The sequence below is a fragment of the Drosophila mojavensis genome, unplaced genomic scaffold, assembly GCF_018153725.1.
Source record: "Drosophila mojavensis isolate 15081-1352.22 unplaced genomic scaffold, ASM1815372v1 contig_36, whole genome shotgun sequence".
Lineage (NCBI taxonomy): Eukaryota > Metazoa > Arthropoda > Insecta > Diptera > Drosophilidae > Drosophila > Drosophila mojavensis.
In genome coordinates, this window is record NW_025318858.1 from 5,799,515 (window position 1) to 5,818,229 (window position 18,715).

The 18,715-nt window shown below is 37.5% G+C and overlaps 2 protein-coding genes across 4 annotated transcripts in view; one reads left to right on the forward strand and one right to left on the reverse strand.

Annotated features, from left to right (window-relative positions):
• Positions 1-2,254: 2,254 nt before the first annotated feature.
• Positions 2,255-18,715, reverse strand: part of LOC6576082 (protein eyes shut) — a 70,386-nt gene continuing 53,925 nt past the window's right edge. For both annotated transcript variants that reach the window (XM_032728412.2, XM_002002049.4), the window contains exons 7-14: positions 13,635-13,907; positions 11,410-11,702; positions 10,661-11,321; positions 9,478-9,641; positions 8,630-9,361; positions 7,336-7,578; positions 3,768-4,259; positions 2,255-2,776 (exon numbers count right to left, since the gene is read on the reverse strand). In XM_032728412.2, coding sequence (XP_032584303.1) covers positions 2,589-2,776; positions 3,768-4,259; positions 7,336-7,578; positions 8,630-9,361; positions 9,478-9,641; positions 10,661-11,321; positions 11,410-11,702; positions 13,635-13,907 — 3,046 coding nt within the window. In that variant the 3' untranslated portion in view covers positions 2,255-2,588. The remainder of the gene's footprint in view (positions 2,777-3,767; positions 4,260-7,335; positions 7,579-8,629; positions 9,362-9,477; positions 9,642-10,660; positions 11,322-11,409; positions 11,703-13,634; positions 13,908-18,715) is intronic.
• LOC6576083 (MKRN2 opposite strand protein) overlaps positions 3,175-18,715 on the forward strand; it is a 73,463-nt gene continuing 57,922 nt past the window's right edge. The window contains exons 1-2 of one of the 2 annotated variants that reach the window (XM_015164964.3): positions 3,175-3,636; positions 12,738-12,853. The gene's annotated coding sequence lies outside the window, so the exon portion shown is untranslated. The remainder of the gene's footprint in view (positions 3,637-12,737; positions 12,854-18,715) is intronic. The other variant, XM_002002050.4, reaches the window with a different exon arrangement.

The window sequence follows — 18,715 nt, forward strand, 5'->3', positions numbered from 1 at the left end:
TCTATAATGTTCAGGATCGGTATAGTTATATTTGCAGCAAAATGTGGATTCAGGAATTACGCGAAAAGGTTTGTACGAAAAATACTATATTTAGGGATCCAAATACATATATGTACATATATTCTATATGTAACAACTGCTTCAGTTGGCCCCAACTTTGGTCATAGCCATAGCCGCTAATAAAATAGATTTGCGGGATAATATGTACGTTGATTCAGCCGAGATGAGCAAATATGCTGGAGATAATGGCTATATATTCATGGAGACATCGGCTAAAACAGGCGAAAATATTCATGAGATTTTTAACTTCAGATATGGCATTAGTCCGATAATTGCTTTTCAGCTGATGAAATCAAATTTTAAAAACGGATTGGACAAAAATAATAATATCTGATATGGGTTATCTTATGAAACATAACAGATGTCAAATGAAAAAAAATAAAATAAATAATTAAAATATATATATACCATTGATCATATTGGCTTCCTTTTTTTACATATTACATATTTTTAGAAGGTAAAGGAATGCAACTCGGTGTTTAGTATTGATAAATGAGAAAATCTATAAAAGCAGTAACGAAATATAATTGTAATGTTTCTATAAATTCCTACACATATATTATATGCTTACTTATCATGAAACCACAGCTTTCTGTGGAGCGAGAGAGAGTGCGAGAGAAAGAGTGGAGGAGAGATAATAAGATAAAGATATGGGATACTTCAGGGCAGAAACGGTATTTAACACACATACATTTAAAGTATTTCAAAAAGGATTTTGAAAAACTCTATTTAGTTTCAAGGATCTATTATACATGTATTACAAACTCTGTAGAGGAGCTATTATTATTTACGATATTCAGAGGTGCGATAGTTTCGAAGATGCAATGAAATGGATAATTGAACTAAGAGAAAAGGTATGTTCCACGAATAGCGATGTGAATGAGTGGATTAATCCAAATATAAATATTAATATACATGCATATTATTGAATATGAAAGCTCTCACCTCACTTGGTGATTGTTTTTGCCGGAAATAAAGCGGATATGGAAGAGAATCGTGTGATAAGCAATACTGAAGCACAGGAATTTGCAGCATTACACAATTTGATATCCATGGAATCGTCATCCGTGAGTGGCATGAATGCGCACAACTGTTTCACTGAGTTGGGTAAGATCATGTATATATATATCGATTATGCGGGTATTTACAGCTAATGAAATTCACGCGCAAGACGAAGTAGAATCTGTAATCGCGAAAAAGCAATAGAAACGCCGAGTGGAGAGTCGATTCGCTGGATCTTTTTTAAATGAGGATGCCTTCTAATGAAAATGGAATAATTTTGTCATCCGGCAACGCTGGCAAGTTGGCTGCATCAGCGTACAGTCCGATCAAAAGCAGAATAAAGACGCAAAATATTAACTCATTCTATTTTTGTTTTTATTTGTTCAAATTATAACTCGAAATAATTATTACATACTAAATGTAATTTGGGTTACATTGCTGTTGTTTTTTTCCTTTCCTTTTAGTTGTATAATAAAGTATTGTATATATGTATATATATATTTTTTGTTTCTTTTTTATTTTGCTGTTTCGCTTACTACTTGATTTCAGTTTTATAAGAATAATTATTTGTATTGTATAATTTTGTTTCCATATTTTTTATACGTAGAGTCAAAGTTGCTGAATAGATTCTTGACGAAAACCATAAATCAGAGCACGAGTTATATAACTAACTTACTACAAGGCAACTAAATGGCTTCAATTTGAGTATTTGTTTTTTGTTGTTGTTAAACAAAATATTAAATCTAACTAAATTTCAAAAATATTTAATAAAAAATTATAATGGCAGAAAATTGTTAATTTTTTCGTTTAGAGGGCAGCATAGAGAAGTTTTGATTAGAGAACACAATAAGGTATATAGAGATATAAATATATAACACACATTTGCATAACAAAAACATTGGCTCAACAAAACAATATTACACATACTATATAGTATATTTGAATAAGAAATGTCTTTTAGTTAAGGAGCATGTCTTTACTTTCATTTATCATTTATAATTTTATTTTACCATTATTCCACATTAAATATCACTTATGTACGTAAGAGAAGTATCTGGTATTTTTGCTAGATTTAGAACCTAAACTACAATTTTTATTCAAGTATATTTTTTAGTGTTTTTTCTCGATTTATTGATAAACCACAATCTTTTTATTTTCATTTTCATTTTCTTTTTGTTTTTTTACTTGTCTAAACTTTTTGTTAATTTTTTTTCTCCTTTTTTTTTTTAGTCAGTTATTTCTATAAAATTTACAAAATTATGTTTCTTTTCGTTTGCCTCGACTGTATATGTTTTAAAATGGTTTCTGTTTTCAAAGGAGGCTCTTGCAAATATAAACTCCCTTAACACTTAAGCTTAACATCTAAATTTTTGAAATTTTTCTTGGGTTCAGTTTTACTTGAAATTTCGTCCACAATTATTTAATTGTAATTCACAATAATATACGAATGTTAGGTTATACAATTTGTTCTTATTAATATTAATTTCTTTTTCATTTCATGTTAATTTTTTTATTTATCTGTCGATTTATACTACAATCGGCTCATCACCGTGCAAATCACAAGAGCCAATATTTTCGCCTTGGTATGCTGAGAAATCGCTTATAATGGCTGTTGGCTCTGCTCCGAATTGTATATCCTGTAGGCAGCCTTTGAATGGTTCGTAAAAGCGTCCCTGTGTCCGTTTGCTAACCGATTCCTGATTGGGAAATCCACCTGTTAAATAGCCAAAAATTCAAATAACCGTTAAAGATTGCATGAGAGAAAAATTGTGCGCTGCCAACTCTTTGCAAGTGTTGTTATCAGCTGTGTGTTAACAGTTCTCTGTTAAGTAACAGTGCTATGCTGGATTTAAAAAAAATAAAAAGCTACATGGCTAACGCAAATTTTAATAATAATAAATATAATAATACAAAATATTTATAGGCAGCAATGAAAATATTTATAGCAGTAAATTGAATATTTGATTTTACTGTATGACTTTTATTAAATCACATACATTTGTTATATGGATCAATGCGCTTGCATTTAAATATAACAGCGTTATTTTCGATTTTTTAAGCTGGTATTAATAGAACATTTATGCATGATAGCGATATTTTTTAATCGATATACGATCACTCAATGTTTTGAGCCGTTGCACATCTCTATTAACTGAGGCTTAGTAATTGTTGAAAGCCCCCTAGACGCGGTTGTGTATTGTGTGTTATAATGAATGTATCATATAATATTGTTTGCTGCTGGGTGAAGTGATCTAAACTCTGAAAGTGTACAGGGCTTGCAACGTAGATATCAGAATCGCAAAACGCAACAAGTATTAAATTAGCTTTGGATAGACACAACGCAGACGTTCTCTGCCTTCGTGCCGTGTTGAAAGTTCGCAGCTATCCTGCTCGCTCTTGTGGCCCATTGATTCGTGACGCGTCTTTCTACTAGTGTATTGCACATCTGCGCCGGCGCTACAGTTCCATGCGAGTTAACACTTGTGGCTGAGAAGCGGGCGCCGCGAATGCATTTGATGAATTCAAAGACGGATAATAAACAATCAGCAGTATTTATGAATTACAAAACATAGGGTAAGTCTGCGCAACTATTTAATTTTAATTGCTGAGAAACATGCAGAGGTTGCAATCGGGCAACTGGTGAAATACGTTAATACGTAAGAGAGCCTTTTCCAATTAGCATGCAAAGTGTGACCAGTACTTACCCAAAAAGAAAATATCCTCATAGCTAATCGTTGGCTCCTTGCCCCCCCGTCGCTGCAACGATGTCGTTGGTGTTGCTGTCAGCCTTCGATTGAGCTCGGGCAATCGCTCTGTGAATATCACGGACCCATCCAGCTGCAGCTCGAGCCGTGTGCGATCCAGAAGCACGCTCGTAGCATGCCAGGCGCCATCGGCAATAAAGCCGCTCGCTGCCGCCTGCACGGTATCATTGATGCTGCCCAGTAAATTGCTCGCCAGCTTCAGGTGGCCGTTCTCCAAGCCGAGGCCCAAGAATTTCAGTTGATTGTGTTCGCTCCAGAGCAATAGGCCATCCGGTTCGATGGTCGAGAAGTTCAGCGATATTTGTACGGCTTCGCGTGGTGGACGTGCATAGAGCGAAGGGCCGCGGCGTTTGTCTTTCATTGGAATGCGAGGGGGTGGCAAGATCAGGTAACTGTTGCCGCGGAAGCTCGGTGTTGTTGGTTTGCTCAGTGCTGCGAAGAAGAGACAGAGAAGGGGAGAAACAGATAGAGAGAGAGAGAGAGAGCAGTAAGTTAGTTAAAATGCATAAAACATATTGCATGTACACATGCTACAGGTGTACGTGTGTGAGTGTGTGAGTGTGTGCATGTGTGTGTGCTACAAATGCATAATGAAATTACAGCATCGGCAACAGCGTCACACAAATGCAATTTACTTCATCATTAACAATAGACTAATGTTGATCAATATAACAGTAGAGTAGAGTATATTGAATTTGTTGTCGATTTTGTAACGTTTAGAAGGTGCTTATTAGTCAATAGTTAAAACATTTATTAATTAATTCATTTATTTTAGTTCAAATATTAATAAATTCAATGAAAAAAGAGAGAAAAAAAATAAACAAATAAATAAAAATAATAATAATAACAATAAAAGCAAGTATAAAAAAAAATAAAATTTATAATTTTAAAAAGTAGTAATTAATTATAAAATTAACAATTTTGTAATACTATAATTAAGATTTTCCTATATCATCTAATATCATTTAAGCAAGAATTGGAATTTGATAGGGTATGCATAAGTCAAATCTGAATTCATAAAATATAATCTCAATCGACATATAGTGCAAGACTATTATAAAAATAAATCTTTTGATTAAGTTTCACACTATTTTCAGACTATTTGATTTCTACATAGGGTATTTTTATTTCGACTACATATAAAGATCTGAGTTCTCTCTACTTATTATGTCTGGCTCATTATACCATTTGGCCGTTGTCTTTTCGTCTGTCTGCAAGTCCCTGATCTCGTTTGGCGCTTCTTTTGGCTGCGCTCTATCTTATCTGTTCGACAAGATCTACGTGTTGTTCTTCCTCTGCTTCGTCTATAGCTACTGCCGTGGCTTCCACTTTTTGGATTCTGATTATGAATTTGCGTTTTGTTGTCTTTCCCATTTTGCTGCCACTCAACTTGATTGCACTTGTTGCTTCGTCTTTTCACCAGCTTGTTTATGGCTTATTGTTATTAGTGGCATGTTAATTCACTTTGCTAATAAGTGAAAGGCTGCCAGCCAGCCAGCCAGCTAGCCCGCCAGCTAGCTAGCCAGCTAGCATACTGATTGTATACCAAACAGTCAATTGAATAACTCAGCCAGGCCACAAAACAAATAGTGATAAAACTCTGTTTTATGCTCAAAACTTTGAGGCTTCCTGCGTAAATACTTTGTTTGGGGTTTTTTTTTCTTAATTTTTATCTCATTTTCACTTAATGAGTTTGAGGTATTTTCTATTGAAAACGAAACATGTTTTTAGTAATTGATATTAGGATCAGCTAGATAGAAGGGTAATTTTGGTCTCTGGTATATGGTATGAAAGTTGCTTATATGAAATTTACTATATATATTTTATTTACTTATATATTATAATTTGTATAATTAAATTTATTTTATAATTTTGTATTATTTTATAATAAATTTAATTATTAATTATTATTAATTATTATTTTATAATAAATTTAATTTATTTTCATTTTATTTTTGTACTATTTATTATTTTAAAGACTCTTTTGTCTCCTATAAATTCATATAAAAAACTAAAACCACACAATGCCGCTAATAAATGATTTAGATTTATGCAAATGCAGCAAAAAGGTTTTTTTTTTTTTTATTTTTTATATTATATATAAACTGTGTTTGCTATTATATTATCAAGTTTCTTATCAGTCTATCTACATCTATATACAAATGGATTTTCGTTTTTTCTATGGATCCTTAATTGCTTTATTGCCCTAGACAGTTCTTAGATATTTAAATTTTTACTCTGCCTTAAATTAGAAGAGTCTATTGAATTCATATAATGTCCATCTTAATCTCCGTAGGAATGAAGCTACTGCTCTTTACGTATTATGGAGGGGATTATACCCGACTAGACCTAATAATCTTAGTTGTTTTAAATTCTAATATAAAATTGCTGCCTTCTAATGCTAGTAGTTTCAATATAATATATATGATCTATTGTTTCTCACTTTTTTATTTTTACTATTTTTTATTTTTTTTATTTTCCTAAAACACCAGGGTTCTGTTCTATTTGTTAACTACAATATACTTTTTCGCGGAATCTCCTAAAGCATGTTCCCAGGCATGCAAATTATGCTTTTCTATTTTATTGTTGTATATATATATAAATATTCATACATATATATTTGTATTTTGTAGATTACTAATTTTAGCGTTATTTTTGTCTCTTTGTTTGTTTTATTTTATATATATACATATTTTTTTTTGCGATATCAACTTCCTGACCCCGCTGCGCATCGAACCATAAGATTCGTGGTGCTGTTAATGGTTTTGTTTTCATGTCTCTCCCTTGCTGTAGATCTCTAATTATAATAATAATATTGTTGTGTTAGATTGTATTTCGTTGTTGTTGTTGGTTTTTTTTTTTTTTTTTTTTTTTTTTGGGTTTTGTCATTTGTTTTTAGCATTCGAAATTGAAAACTTGTTTCGGCATTTGAACCGAGAACATCAGATAAAAGCAATTTCTATATACAAAAAAAAAAAAAAAAAGTAAGTAAAATAAAATCAGTTTTCTGACATTTTAAGATCTTTGCTCGTTGTAGCTTCTGTATATTGCTGTAAGCTCAACTTTTACTTTGCTGACACATTGAACTTCAACTTGGCTCTGGAGATTTATGAAACTCGTTTTGAAGATTTTCAAGTGAAATGATTTATGCCTTTCATTGCTGCCCAGCTACTGCTGCTGCTGTTGCTTTTGTTGTTGTGGTTGTTGTTGTTACTGTTGCTTCTACTCTTTTTATTGTTGCTACGGACATTAAGCACTAACTAAACATCTGGCGCTTGACTAATTCGATGACGAATTGCCTGGCCCCCCAACCTGTTCTATCCCAGTTGCAGTCAGGAAATGACAGCTCGACACACGAGTTGGCAATTATGAACAGTGAAGAGAAAAAACCCAGAGTTTTGCGCAGCGCATCCAAAAACTTTCAATTAGAGCCCCACTGAGGTCATTGACCTGGCTTAGGCATGTGCCACTCACCAGTTTCCCCGTTGCCCCCCCTTTAGCTACTTACCAATCTCGCAGTAGAAGCCGCCCCAGCCATTGGGACAGGAGCAGCGGCCACTGCGCAAGCAGCGTCCATTGTTTTTACAGGGTATTAGCTTGCACGTTTCCGAGTATTCACAACGATCGCCCTTGGCATAATCCGGACAGATGCAATGCGGCTGCAGCTTCTCGTCCAGCCAGCAGTGGCCGCCAGATTCGCAGGAATCGCCGCCGCAAGCGGTGCCATCGCAGTCTCGAATGTTACGCGATTCTATGAATAAATGAATGCATTTAATTAAATTTGAATATATGCACCCATTGAAAATCATATTAATTATTTTAATATACATGTAATTGTCAGTAGGAGGCGTGGCTGATAAGTTTTTCAATCAGTATCTATATTCTAGATCATAGTGAAAAGCTGAAATCATCTGTCTGTCTGTCCGTTCGTCTGTTCGTGGCGTGGCAAATCGAACCATCTGTATGTTATACTATTTTAGATTTATTACTTTAGGTTTCATCGATTAAATTAACTCTTCAGTGGCGTGGAAAATCGAAAAGAAACTGTATCTCCCAAAGTTTTGCATCTATAGCTGCATAATTACAGTATATTATTTACTTAATGACTAATATTTATGTATATTTCATATTTCCTTTATATTTATTTATTTATTGTTACAAAGAATAAATTCTAAATAACAAGTTTTAAGCCAGAGCAACGAAGGCTTTCAGGCAATTTCCTTTATAAATATTATATTATTAATTTATACAAGAAATTAAATATTTTTGGAGGCGTAGCAAATGGACATATAAAATATCTCTAAATTTTTGAGCTGCAGCTTCAATTAAGTTCATTTGCTGTTTTTTTTTTAAACTTATAAAAAAGTGTCAAACTTTTTATTTTTGATTGAAAATGATTTTTGATATTGCTCAAATAGGTTGGATTAGAAAGACTTTTTTTTTTAATAAATCATTTATATTTATTAAAATTAAAGCTCTCTTATATCTCGATTTATTTTAAAAATTGCCAAAATTCCAATTGGAATTCGAATTCCATTTTCCTTTACTCTCAGTTTGCATAACTTTCCCCGAGACTCATTCGACTTGCATGTGCCCATGATTTATGGTTATTAATTTAATTGATATATATACAATATATACGAAAAGTATATTTATACTTTTCATTAATGGGAAATGTTTTATGCTGTGTGCTGAGACTGGGAATGGGAATGGGAATGGGAATAGGAATGGGAATGGGACTGGGACTGGGAATGGAAGGCCATCAATTATTTGCTGTCATATTTTGTGCATTTGTGACTTACCCACAATATTCGTTTCGTTGAGAACAATGCGAGTGCCGCTGACGACGAGGCCGCGGACACAGCCACGGAATGGTATGGGAAAGCCGGAGATGGCATTGTACGGCAGCTTGGAGAGATCCTTGAGGCCGCCAATGTAGAGCAGGGCATCTGGCTCGACCAACACCTCGGCGGACGGAGCCAGGGCCGAGGAGGCGCTGCCCTCCACCCACAAGGTTAGCCAGCGACCGCGCTGGGCCATTTTGATCTTGTGCCACTCGCCGATGGCCAGCATCCGCACACTCCGGACCACGGTCACATGATTGCTGGGTCCCGAAATGCGGAATTCGACAACGCCACCTTGCAGCGACAGCGAAACGAATCCAATCTTCTTATCCTGATTGTTGTTCAGCGTGCCAAAGTAGAGGAGCAGACCACGCTCGGAGAGTGGACGTAGTTGGAATTCGATGAAAAAGAACTGCACACGATGGTGCTCCTCGAACGTCTTGGAGCCCATCAGCGGCACCGGGGAGAAGCTGCGCTGCTTCTCCACCTCGTTGAGCAGTTTCATCACAAAGTGAGTGCTGGGCGTCGAGATGGGCTTGGGCGGCAGCAACTTTTTAGTAAAGTTGCGATAGCTGACCATTTGGGAGCGCTTGGCGCCCAGCTTATCCCCGCCATCATAGAGATAGGGCCAACGCACGGCCAGATACGAACGGCGACCGGTCAGTGAGACGTCGCTAAGTGAACGTATTTCTACAATGAGAATAATAATATATTATGTACACAATATTACATTATTGAATGTACACATGCACACATACATGTGTATATTAATATTAAATCGTAAAAGTTATGCAATTTCCGCTCACCTTCCTCACAATTCTTGCCCGTGCGTCCCACTGGACAGTCGCATTCGTAGCCATTCACCAGCGGCACACAAGTTGCCTCCTCGTAGCATTTGTTATTGAACGAGTCGCAGGGGTTTGTGGCCTGGGCGCAGAGCGGTCCATACCAGCCCTCCTGGCAGATGCAACTGTGACCGGAATATGAGAAAGGAAAAAATCATTAGATTTTATATGAGACTCGTTAACTTTTATAAAGTAAAGTCCACACTAACAGCCGTGACTTGACAGCTGCTACAAATTTTAGACATCAATTGGCGAACCAATTCTGGCCCATAGGCAACTAGAATATAGTGGGATCATTATGGAACCTTCAGATAATTTATTTTATCAACAAGCTCTAGTCGAGACCGCCCGACTACGAGATCCCCTGAACCCTTCGAGCAACTGATATTTCAATAATTATTCGCATATGCACACACATGCACGCACACAGAGCCATACGCACGCACGCATAAACACGCATTGGCTGCAGTGGTGGCTTATATGGGAAGTTAATTGTTTAATAACTCTTCTTGTGGATGAACAATCTTCATGAAATTTTCAGATTTTGAATATAACATAGATATGCATGCATTTGCCAAAGCACAAGTCCCTAGTATTTGAAATTCGCCTTTTACAAATGTGATGGTGAGGGGGTGAATAAGGGGTGGGGGGTAAGTTTTGACAAAAACCGAAATTGTATAAAATGCCTATAAGTATACATATAAATTTTGGATACTATAGCTTTAAAGATGTAAACTGATTTTCGATAATGTTTTTAATCGATAACAAAATAACGGGGCAAGTTATCGATATTCAAAGAAAAACTCGATATGCGCGTGGTATACACGGACCTAGGAAAAAAATGTCCTTCTGCCTGTTACATACATTTAAGAAAACCATTATACCCTGATTTCCCATTTTCAATGTTATCGTGTTATTATATTACCACCAAATTCCATAAAAAAGGGTTACAAAGTTATGTAGAAACTTCAAAATCCTTTGATCAATATTAAATTTGGCTTGGATACATCGAAATGATTGTATGTCAATTTTAATGCTGAAAGACGATTGTTAAATGCTCTACACTTTTAGTAATGCAATAAAAGTTTTTATATAAAATTTTCTGCCTACCCAAACAAAGTAATCAAGGTAATTATCCACTTACGTAAAGGTGGCGCCATGCTGTAGGCAGGCTCCGTCGTGCTGGCAGGCGTGCCTGTGGCACTCACGCGTGCCGCATTGTCCGACACCGCGCCCTCGGACACCGCGAGTCTCCTGCAACGGCACCGTCACCTGACCGGCCTTCAGCTGGACATCGTAGATGCAGCCCTGGAAGCCCGAGTGCAGCGGCAAATCGTGAGGCAGCGTATTGAAGTTGGCAATCTCATGGCCGCCCAGATAGAGTATGGGCAGGACGTCCATGCGGCTGACGCTGCCGGGCGAGCGGCCGGTGATATTGAACTTGCCATCCACCGAGAGCCAGGCCTGACGGCCGATGCGACCCACTTTGATCTCGTAGGGCACACGCGGTGCATCCAGCCGAAAGTCGATGGGCTTCTGTGTGAAGATGCGTCGCGGTCCAGCGCCCAGATTCCAGGTTAGCATTATGTAGCCCTGTATGAAGCTGACGGCCAGATGATCGCTCTTCTCGTCATGATAGCCGGACTGGCCCAGAAAGGCGAGCAGCGAGATCTGCGACATGGTCTGTGGCAAGATCTTAAAGCTCAGCTCCAGCGAATACTCCAGGGGCACGGGCACCGTGTAGGCCACAAATGAGGAGAGGCCGTTGACGCTGCCCGAGAAGGAGGGCAGTGCCACCTCGAGATCTGTCAAGTGAAAAAAAAAAAAAAAAAATGAAATGAAAATGGAGTAAAGTAAATGAATTCAAAGGGGAATACGTTAAATGACACTCACTGTGCTCGCAGTAATGGCCGTGCTTGCCCAGCGGACAGAGGCAGAGGTAGCCGCTGCCCGGAAATTGGACACAGGTGCCACCATATTGACAGGGATTGTCCTCGCACACGGATATCTCACAGGTCGGGCCCATGTAGCCGGTGGGGCATTTGCATTTCCATTTCTCAGCCTTGTCACCGTTCTCGTCCAGCTCGTTCGATTCAATCTTGATGCAGGCGGCGCCATTGCGGCACGGACTCGACAGGCAGGCCAATGAGCCGCATTCCGTAATGCCAAAGCCATCCAGAGCGTCGCTAGGTTGGGGTGGGGTAAGAAATGGGTTAAAAGGCTGGTTAGTGTCATCTCCAATTTCATTACACCGCTGCTAATTCGCATGCCAATTGTTCGAGTCCCGGCCTACAACTGTCACGCCCACTTCCCTATGCTCCTTCTACGCCCACTGTTGTCAGCACGGCGCCCCGTCAACCATTTATCTTGTTGTCCGCCCTGACCGGCTGTTGGTGAGTGCGTTTTAATGCGCTGACAAATGGCTTTCGCATTTCTCGACTCGTTCCCCTTCTTATACGACTATCTATACACAATCCGTCGTTTGCAAAGTGCTAAAATTGGTTTAATTCGTAATGTCCCCTTAACGTTGACATTTTGTCTTCCTTCTATTTGCTGGATTTAACTGCTGGGTTAAACTGTCAAAGGGCTAGCGCAGCCAATGCTTATCGATATTAATAATAATACAGAGAGTGAATAGTAAATTGAGTTTATTCTAATGGAAATATATGCATATATAGTTTGGGCATATAGATATTATGGGCTATCGATTGCTTCTATTAAAGTTCTATCAGTTATCTTTGCTTCTATTAAAATGAAATGTTGTTTTCTTCTTGTTTCGGATATATGGTGGGATATATTATTGAGTAGCGTGTATACATATTTAGCATTATTAGTCTTTCAGCATGGCTTTTCATGCTATTTAGCTTTGTACTTCATTATACTGTCATAAGTAATGTTTGCGACTAATAAAATGAAAATAGATTTCATATCGAGATTCTATTTTTGATTATTTACTTATTTACTTAAGTAGTGCCGTAGCAGTAATCATGTGTTTTATGAAGTAAATATGTTAAATGTTTTATTTTTATCGAGTGCTGTTTATCGATTATTTTTTATCGACCGCTGTTTTTTATCAAGTCCTGTATTTGGAATACTGTTTATCAGCTGTTGTTTATCGAATTAGTTGGATCTAACACTGTTCATATCCTTATATCTTTATCATCGAATTATGTATATCGATTTCTGTTTATCGACTAATGTTTGTTAAATTATGTTCTTAGATGACTGTAACTCGACTGCGGTCTTACGAATGCGTCTTATCGAATGCTGTCTATTAACTGGTACTTGTCGATGATCGTTTATCAACTGTGGTTTATCGAAAGCTGATTATCGAAAGGTATGTTCTAAATGTGTTATGTATCAAAGTTTATTTACTAGGTTTTTCTATGAGATTTTTAATAATATTTTTAATGTTGCCTTAAAATTATCTATATTGGTAGTCAATTAGGCGTTAATCGTTTATCGAATTCTATATTTTTCGAATGTTTTTCATCACATTTATATACAATCTTTTCTAATTGTAAATCACTAAACTGAAACCAAATTGATTATAATCAGAGTTTAAAATATAGACTTTGTTTATCGATAATTCAGCGCCAATTAGTTGACTATCGAGCGCTATTGCTTCAGATTGCTCTAATTTCTTTTGTGATGATGATTCAATTTTGATTGCCTGACTTTGCTTTCTTTGAATGGAATTTGATGATTTAGCTTCTTGACTAGTTTTTGTTCTTCTCGGGTTTTCAGTTTTCCTTCAATTGTTTACGCTAATGATTGACGTATTTTTCTGCTTGGTAAGGTTCCGCCGTAAACTTCAATGGCAGAAATGTTCGTTAGCTGATTTCTTTTGATGTGCCCAAGTTTAGCAACTGTTCTGTACCGAGGCGCTGCCGCGCACCGACTGGGCTTAGTGCTCATTTAATCCTGCGTATGATTTTACTGCATATTCCCGCAGAGCTCGTTTACTGGGCTACCTGCAACTTGGTGGCATGTGGCATAAACATTTAAGAGGCGGCCGCATAACTTTCCTTGACTTGCCTCGCTCATTATTAGCGCCCCCAAATGGCCAAATGGCCAACTGCCATGCTCGGCAGTCCGGTCTATTAAGGATGACTTACCCGAAGATTTCGCGAGCCTGTCCATTGATGCGCAGTGTATGTAGACAGCCGGTGAAGCCGGTGCCGCTTTGAGCTGGCGGCAGTTCGATAATGAGGCCAATTGGCGCCTGGGGTGCGCCGCCCAAATGCAGCCAAGTGTTCAATATGACCTCGGGCGTGTGCAGTCGCGGTGGCAACAGTTTCAGCCATGTCGGCTGATCCCCGGACATGGCCAACGTGTCGTTGACGAGCAGCGAGGCATTGCAGTGCGTGTAATTGCGGCTGAAGTCCAATCTGAAAGCAGACAGAAGCGTTTTTGGTTGAGCAGGAGCAGCGATACAAATTTCACCGCCCACAGTGAAACCAGCCCCATGTCTCATGTGCTTTGGCTCTGGCCTCTCCCATCCCCCTCCCCGTTCGGCCCTTCGGCCCGCTTTTAGCTGTCCTGGCTGTGTAGTGCACATATAAAATATTTAATATGCCGCACACTGCGGGCAACTTTTTCGTTGCGTAGGGTATTCAGTAACAACAACAACAACAACAGTAAATATATTTATATGTATAAAATAAAATGAGAAAAGAAAAAGTTATTTTCAGCATGCCGAAGCGTGCAAATATTTATGACGCCCGCACAAAGATGCCTCATAAAACCCCCCATCCCCCAGCCCCAATGGACAACATTTTCTCTCTCAACTGACCTTTTATGGCACCCGCTACTCCCCTTTAAACATAACCCCATGACCATGGCACCGTGGTGGGCAAACTGTTTGAAATGAGCCAAGAGAAAAATCTATAAGCTTTATGTAATTACAATGCTTAATTTTATTATTAAACTCAGTATGTGCTCAACATTTAGTAATTTAGATTAACTATTCAAACATTCTTCTTCATTATGGTGCAATTTTCATAGAGTTTGTGTCACTGTGCAACCCTTTGCTGCCAATAGGCTGTATTGTCAATCGACTGTCAAATTTCTGGCGCGCCTGTTGGCCATTCAGGAATAAAGGCTCGGCATTTCGTTTTTTTGACCCCACCCCATCCAGAGATTCTTTTGCCCCATTGTTGTTGTTGTTGTGGAATTTTATTTTTATTGTTTTGTAACGGTAAATGTCACCTGGCGTTATTTGAATGCTTTCTGTTCTGATTTTGTTTTGCTTGTCAGGTGTTTTTTTTTTGTTTTTGTTTCATTTTATATTCGATCTGGGATTCATATCTCAGTGCGTTCATTACGTTTGAATGTTGACATTAAATGCGAGAAGGGAGACATCAATGGGACACCAAAATTTTATTGATACAATTTTTTATTTATATTTTGGCTCAATTTGTGCTTATAAAGAGAGCGAAAGAGAGAGAGGGGCAGAGTTTAAAAATATATTAAAATATGAAACCATTGCATACATTGCATGCAGTTTTTACTATATATTGAATTTTCTGGAAATATAATGGCACATATTTAATGATTCTTTTAAATGAATGGTTTACCCGTACAAATTTTAAGCTAATAGGAAAATTTTAGTGCATGGTATTATTCATAAAATTATGGAATTAAAAACTATAAATATTTTTTGTAAAAATTTTTTAAATTTATTTAATGAACTGAAGAAAAGATTATATATATTTATTAGATTTTTTTTTTTTAATTTGTATAATAAATAATTATATAAAATATATCTAATATATAATAATAAATAATTATCATAATAAACGTATAAAATAATAAATACAAATACGAAGAATAAAAATAATAATAATCATACAAATTAAATACAAATACAAATATAATTAATATAATCAAAAATATACAACTAAAAATAAATATAAAATACAAAATATAATAAAAGTACAAAATTAAATGCTTGAGTTACTTTTTTAAAATTTTGATATTTTTTTTATAGAATATCCTTAAAATAATTCAATTAATAAGCTAATCAGCTTCTTTTAAATTATTATTTTGTTAGTATTTAAGCACTCAGAAATATGGCGCCCCGAGTCAATAAACATAAACTCTTCAAAAAACATTATCAAACATTCAAAGCCGTTAACAGCCGCTGCTGCCCTGGTTAAGCGTATAATTTGCTAATGCTTCTTTATAAACGCAAATTTCACAGCAATTTAATTTTCAAGCACATGAAATTGGCTTTTAGCCGCAGTCAATGGCAGAAAATAATGAATCAACTCGACTCAAGGACAACAATTTTAGAGATTTTCATATACATATAATATATTGCGAGCAATTAGCTGCGATTGGTTAAATAGCAAAAAGTTTGTTTGATTTTCGTTATTATTTTGTTTTCCTACTCTAATTTAAGTTGGCGGCCTTTAATGCTTAATGCACTTAATTTTGTTATGGCAAAAAACTCGGAAGTGCGGAACGGCTCAAGCTTTAGCCGAGATTAAGCGAAAGCTTCATAATTGTGCGGTAATTGTTATTGCTTTCTAATTACACGGACTTCTTGCGAAATCCTTAAGTAAAATGTCAATTGCGTGGAGCATTAGGCTCATTAGGCGCGACTCGGCTCAATGAAAATTTTGCGAAAGGCAACAATGAGGGAAAAGTTCAAGCAGCACTTTCGCCGCAGGACAATCATAATTGTGTCTCTGTGTGAGTGTGTGTGCGTGTGTGTAAGTGTGTCACCAACTAGTTCATTGGAAGGTCCATGTTGATTGCCATTGTCGCGTCGACTGGGAGGCGCTCAATCGCTTCTGGGCAAATGAGCTGGGAGCAGCAGGAGCAGGAGCAGGAGCACCAGCAGGAGTCGGAGCTAGAACAGCAGTCGGAGGCGTTGTAGTCGAGCCATGAACATGAAGCGTCCTGGTGGCATGGCCATTAAGCACGCAAGTCAAATAAAAATAGGCAACAAACATAAATTTGTTGCTCGTAAATCCAGTGGCGGACCCAGTTTTCTACCACATGAGTATGCCCCGAGCTGGGACCAAGTGCTAAAAAGTAAATTTGTGGTCGATTCGATAGTCATAAAAACAAGAAAGAGATATCAAATGCCTATTACTATAGCCGTCTCGCTCTAAGCAGTAAATTATTTATATAGGCCAGTCCAGTCTGCTGTGTGTGTGTGTGTGGATTTTTTATAGACCTCAGTAAAAGGAGTATATTAGTTTGCATTTATGCTTGATTTATGAAGTGGAAGAGTCGTATGAATTCTATTTGAATCGGACTTCCATAAAAATTCCCTCTAATCCCCACTGTAAATGCTGAGCGTGTATTGCGCAGTCGGCTACTCCTGACTACATTCATCTTATTTGCTTTCTCTCTCACTTTCTCACGTCTGACGGCAAAGCCAGCCGAGCGACCTATTTGCCTGATATATTTATTCCTTAATGTGCTGTTTATGCCACTCGTCGTTGCGGCGTTGTGGGAATTCGTTGATGCTTGTTGATTTTGTAAAATGATTACTTGGTCATTTTCCATATGGCTGACCCCATCGAACCCCGTCGAGCCCCACTCGCCCCTGCTCCCCTCGTCCTAAGTAATTGCACTCGACTCGAATTGTAAATTTGCGAATTGCCAGTTAAATGTAAATGATCACATGTTGTGAGAGCACTCGAATTGAATTCCATGCATATAAATTTTCGTTCGGCTTCTGCGGCCAGCATAAGTAGTAGTACAACAATAAATTGGCTAAAAGGGCTCACGGTTAAGCAATCGCTGCAATATTATGCGGTTTTAGCTGAATAGCGGCTATGAATGCGAAATTATTTAAGTAATTTTTTGCACTCTGTATTTTCAATTATTATTGAAATGAAATATGTTGAAGGGCTTTCAAATTTGTAACTAGCAGCAAGGCTGTTGTTCTATATCATCTCTTTGAATATGTTTGAATGGTGAGCATATTAGCTATGTATATATAATTATATATTATATTATATGTATAGTAGAATCACAATAATTCGAAATGGCAAGGGGATCAGCTATTTTCGATTTACACAGAAATCCAAATTATCGAGAATTATTGAGAACGAATTTCATTCAAGGGAATAGAATGTTTTTTCGATTTATCGAAACTCGACTGTATTTAATTAAGGCGCCGACTGTGCGCACAGTGATTCATCAGATAAAATATTGCTTATCTCTGTAATAGGATAGATATAATTTAATGACGTCTATAAGAAACGTTTGAATAGCATATCTGACTAATCTATAGGAAAATTCAATTGGATGAGATTTATCTCTAACTATGAGCCGCTATAGAAACTGATTAGCCATATACTTGAATACTTTATATTCATACGCACAGTAGGCCCGCTCAATAGGCAGATAGATAGATGCATATGGAAACTAATATACTCTCTCTCACAATTAGGCAAACAATTCTGCCTTTTGCGAATTTGATCTCTTGAAGAGATTTCTGTGCAATCTATTAGCACACATGAAATGCTCTTTTTGTGGAACTCATTGCGCTAAGTGGACTTGTGCTTAACATATTTGTGCAGCTTATTTCTGATTTAGCCGCAGCATAATTTATCTGAAGAGGTTTTTGGAGAGCCATTGCTGGCCGGGCTGAGCCAGCTGCTGTCTAAGTTCTTTGGCATTGCCTTTGTTATCGCAATTGTCCTTTGCGCCATTACATTTCGCATTTGAAAGTGGTGCGCAGAGTTTCGGGAAATGTTAGTTAAACGATTAATTACGCAAGAGCTACGCTTTACTTTCCCTTTGGCGCTAAAGTTACGCAGCTCCCCAGTCTCTGTCTCTGGGGTTCGCTGCAGCCATTCAACTTCCGCTGCCGTTTGGCGAGCGAGCGCAGAAAATGCGGCAAATTAAATTTGAGCCAAAAACCAACTACGCCAACTAATTACGCATGAATGCGAAGCCAAGGATCGTCGGCACGGATATTGCCGAAAAAAATACAAAAAAAAAAAGAAAAAAGAGACGAAAAAAAAAGTACGAAGCGGCACTAGCGCAATTTATTCTACACTTGAAGCATTATAATTTGTGGTGGCCAAACGGCATGGAAATCGACATGAGGCAACTTTAATGGCCTGCGCTCCATGGCGGCATCCTGCTGCCGTTTCCTGCAGCATTGACAGTGACCCACATGCTGAACCCCGGCAGCAGTTGCCCCTGGGCACTCGACACTCGACACTCG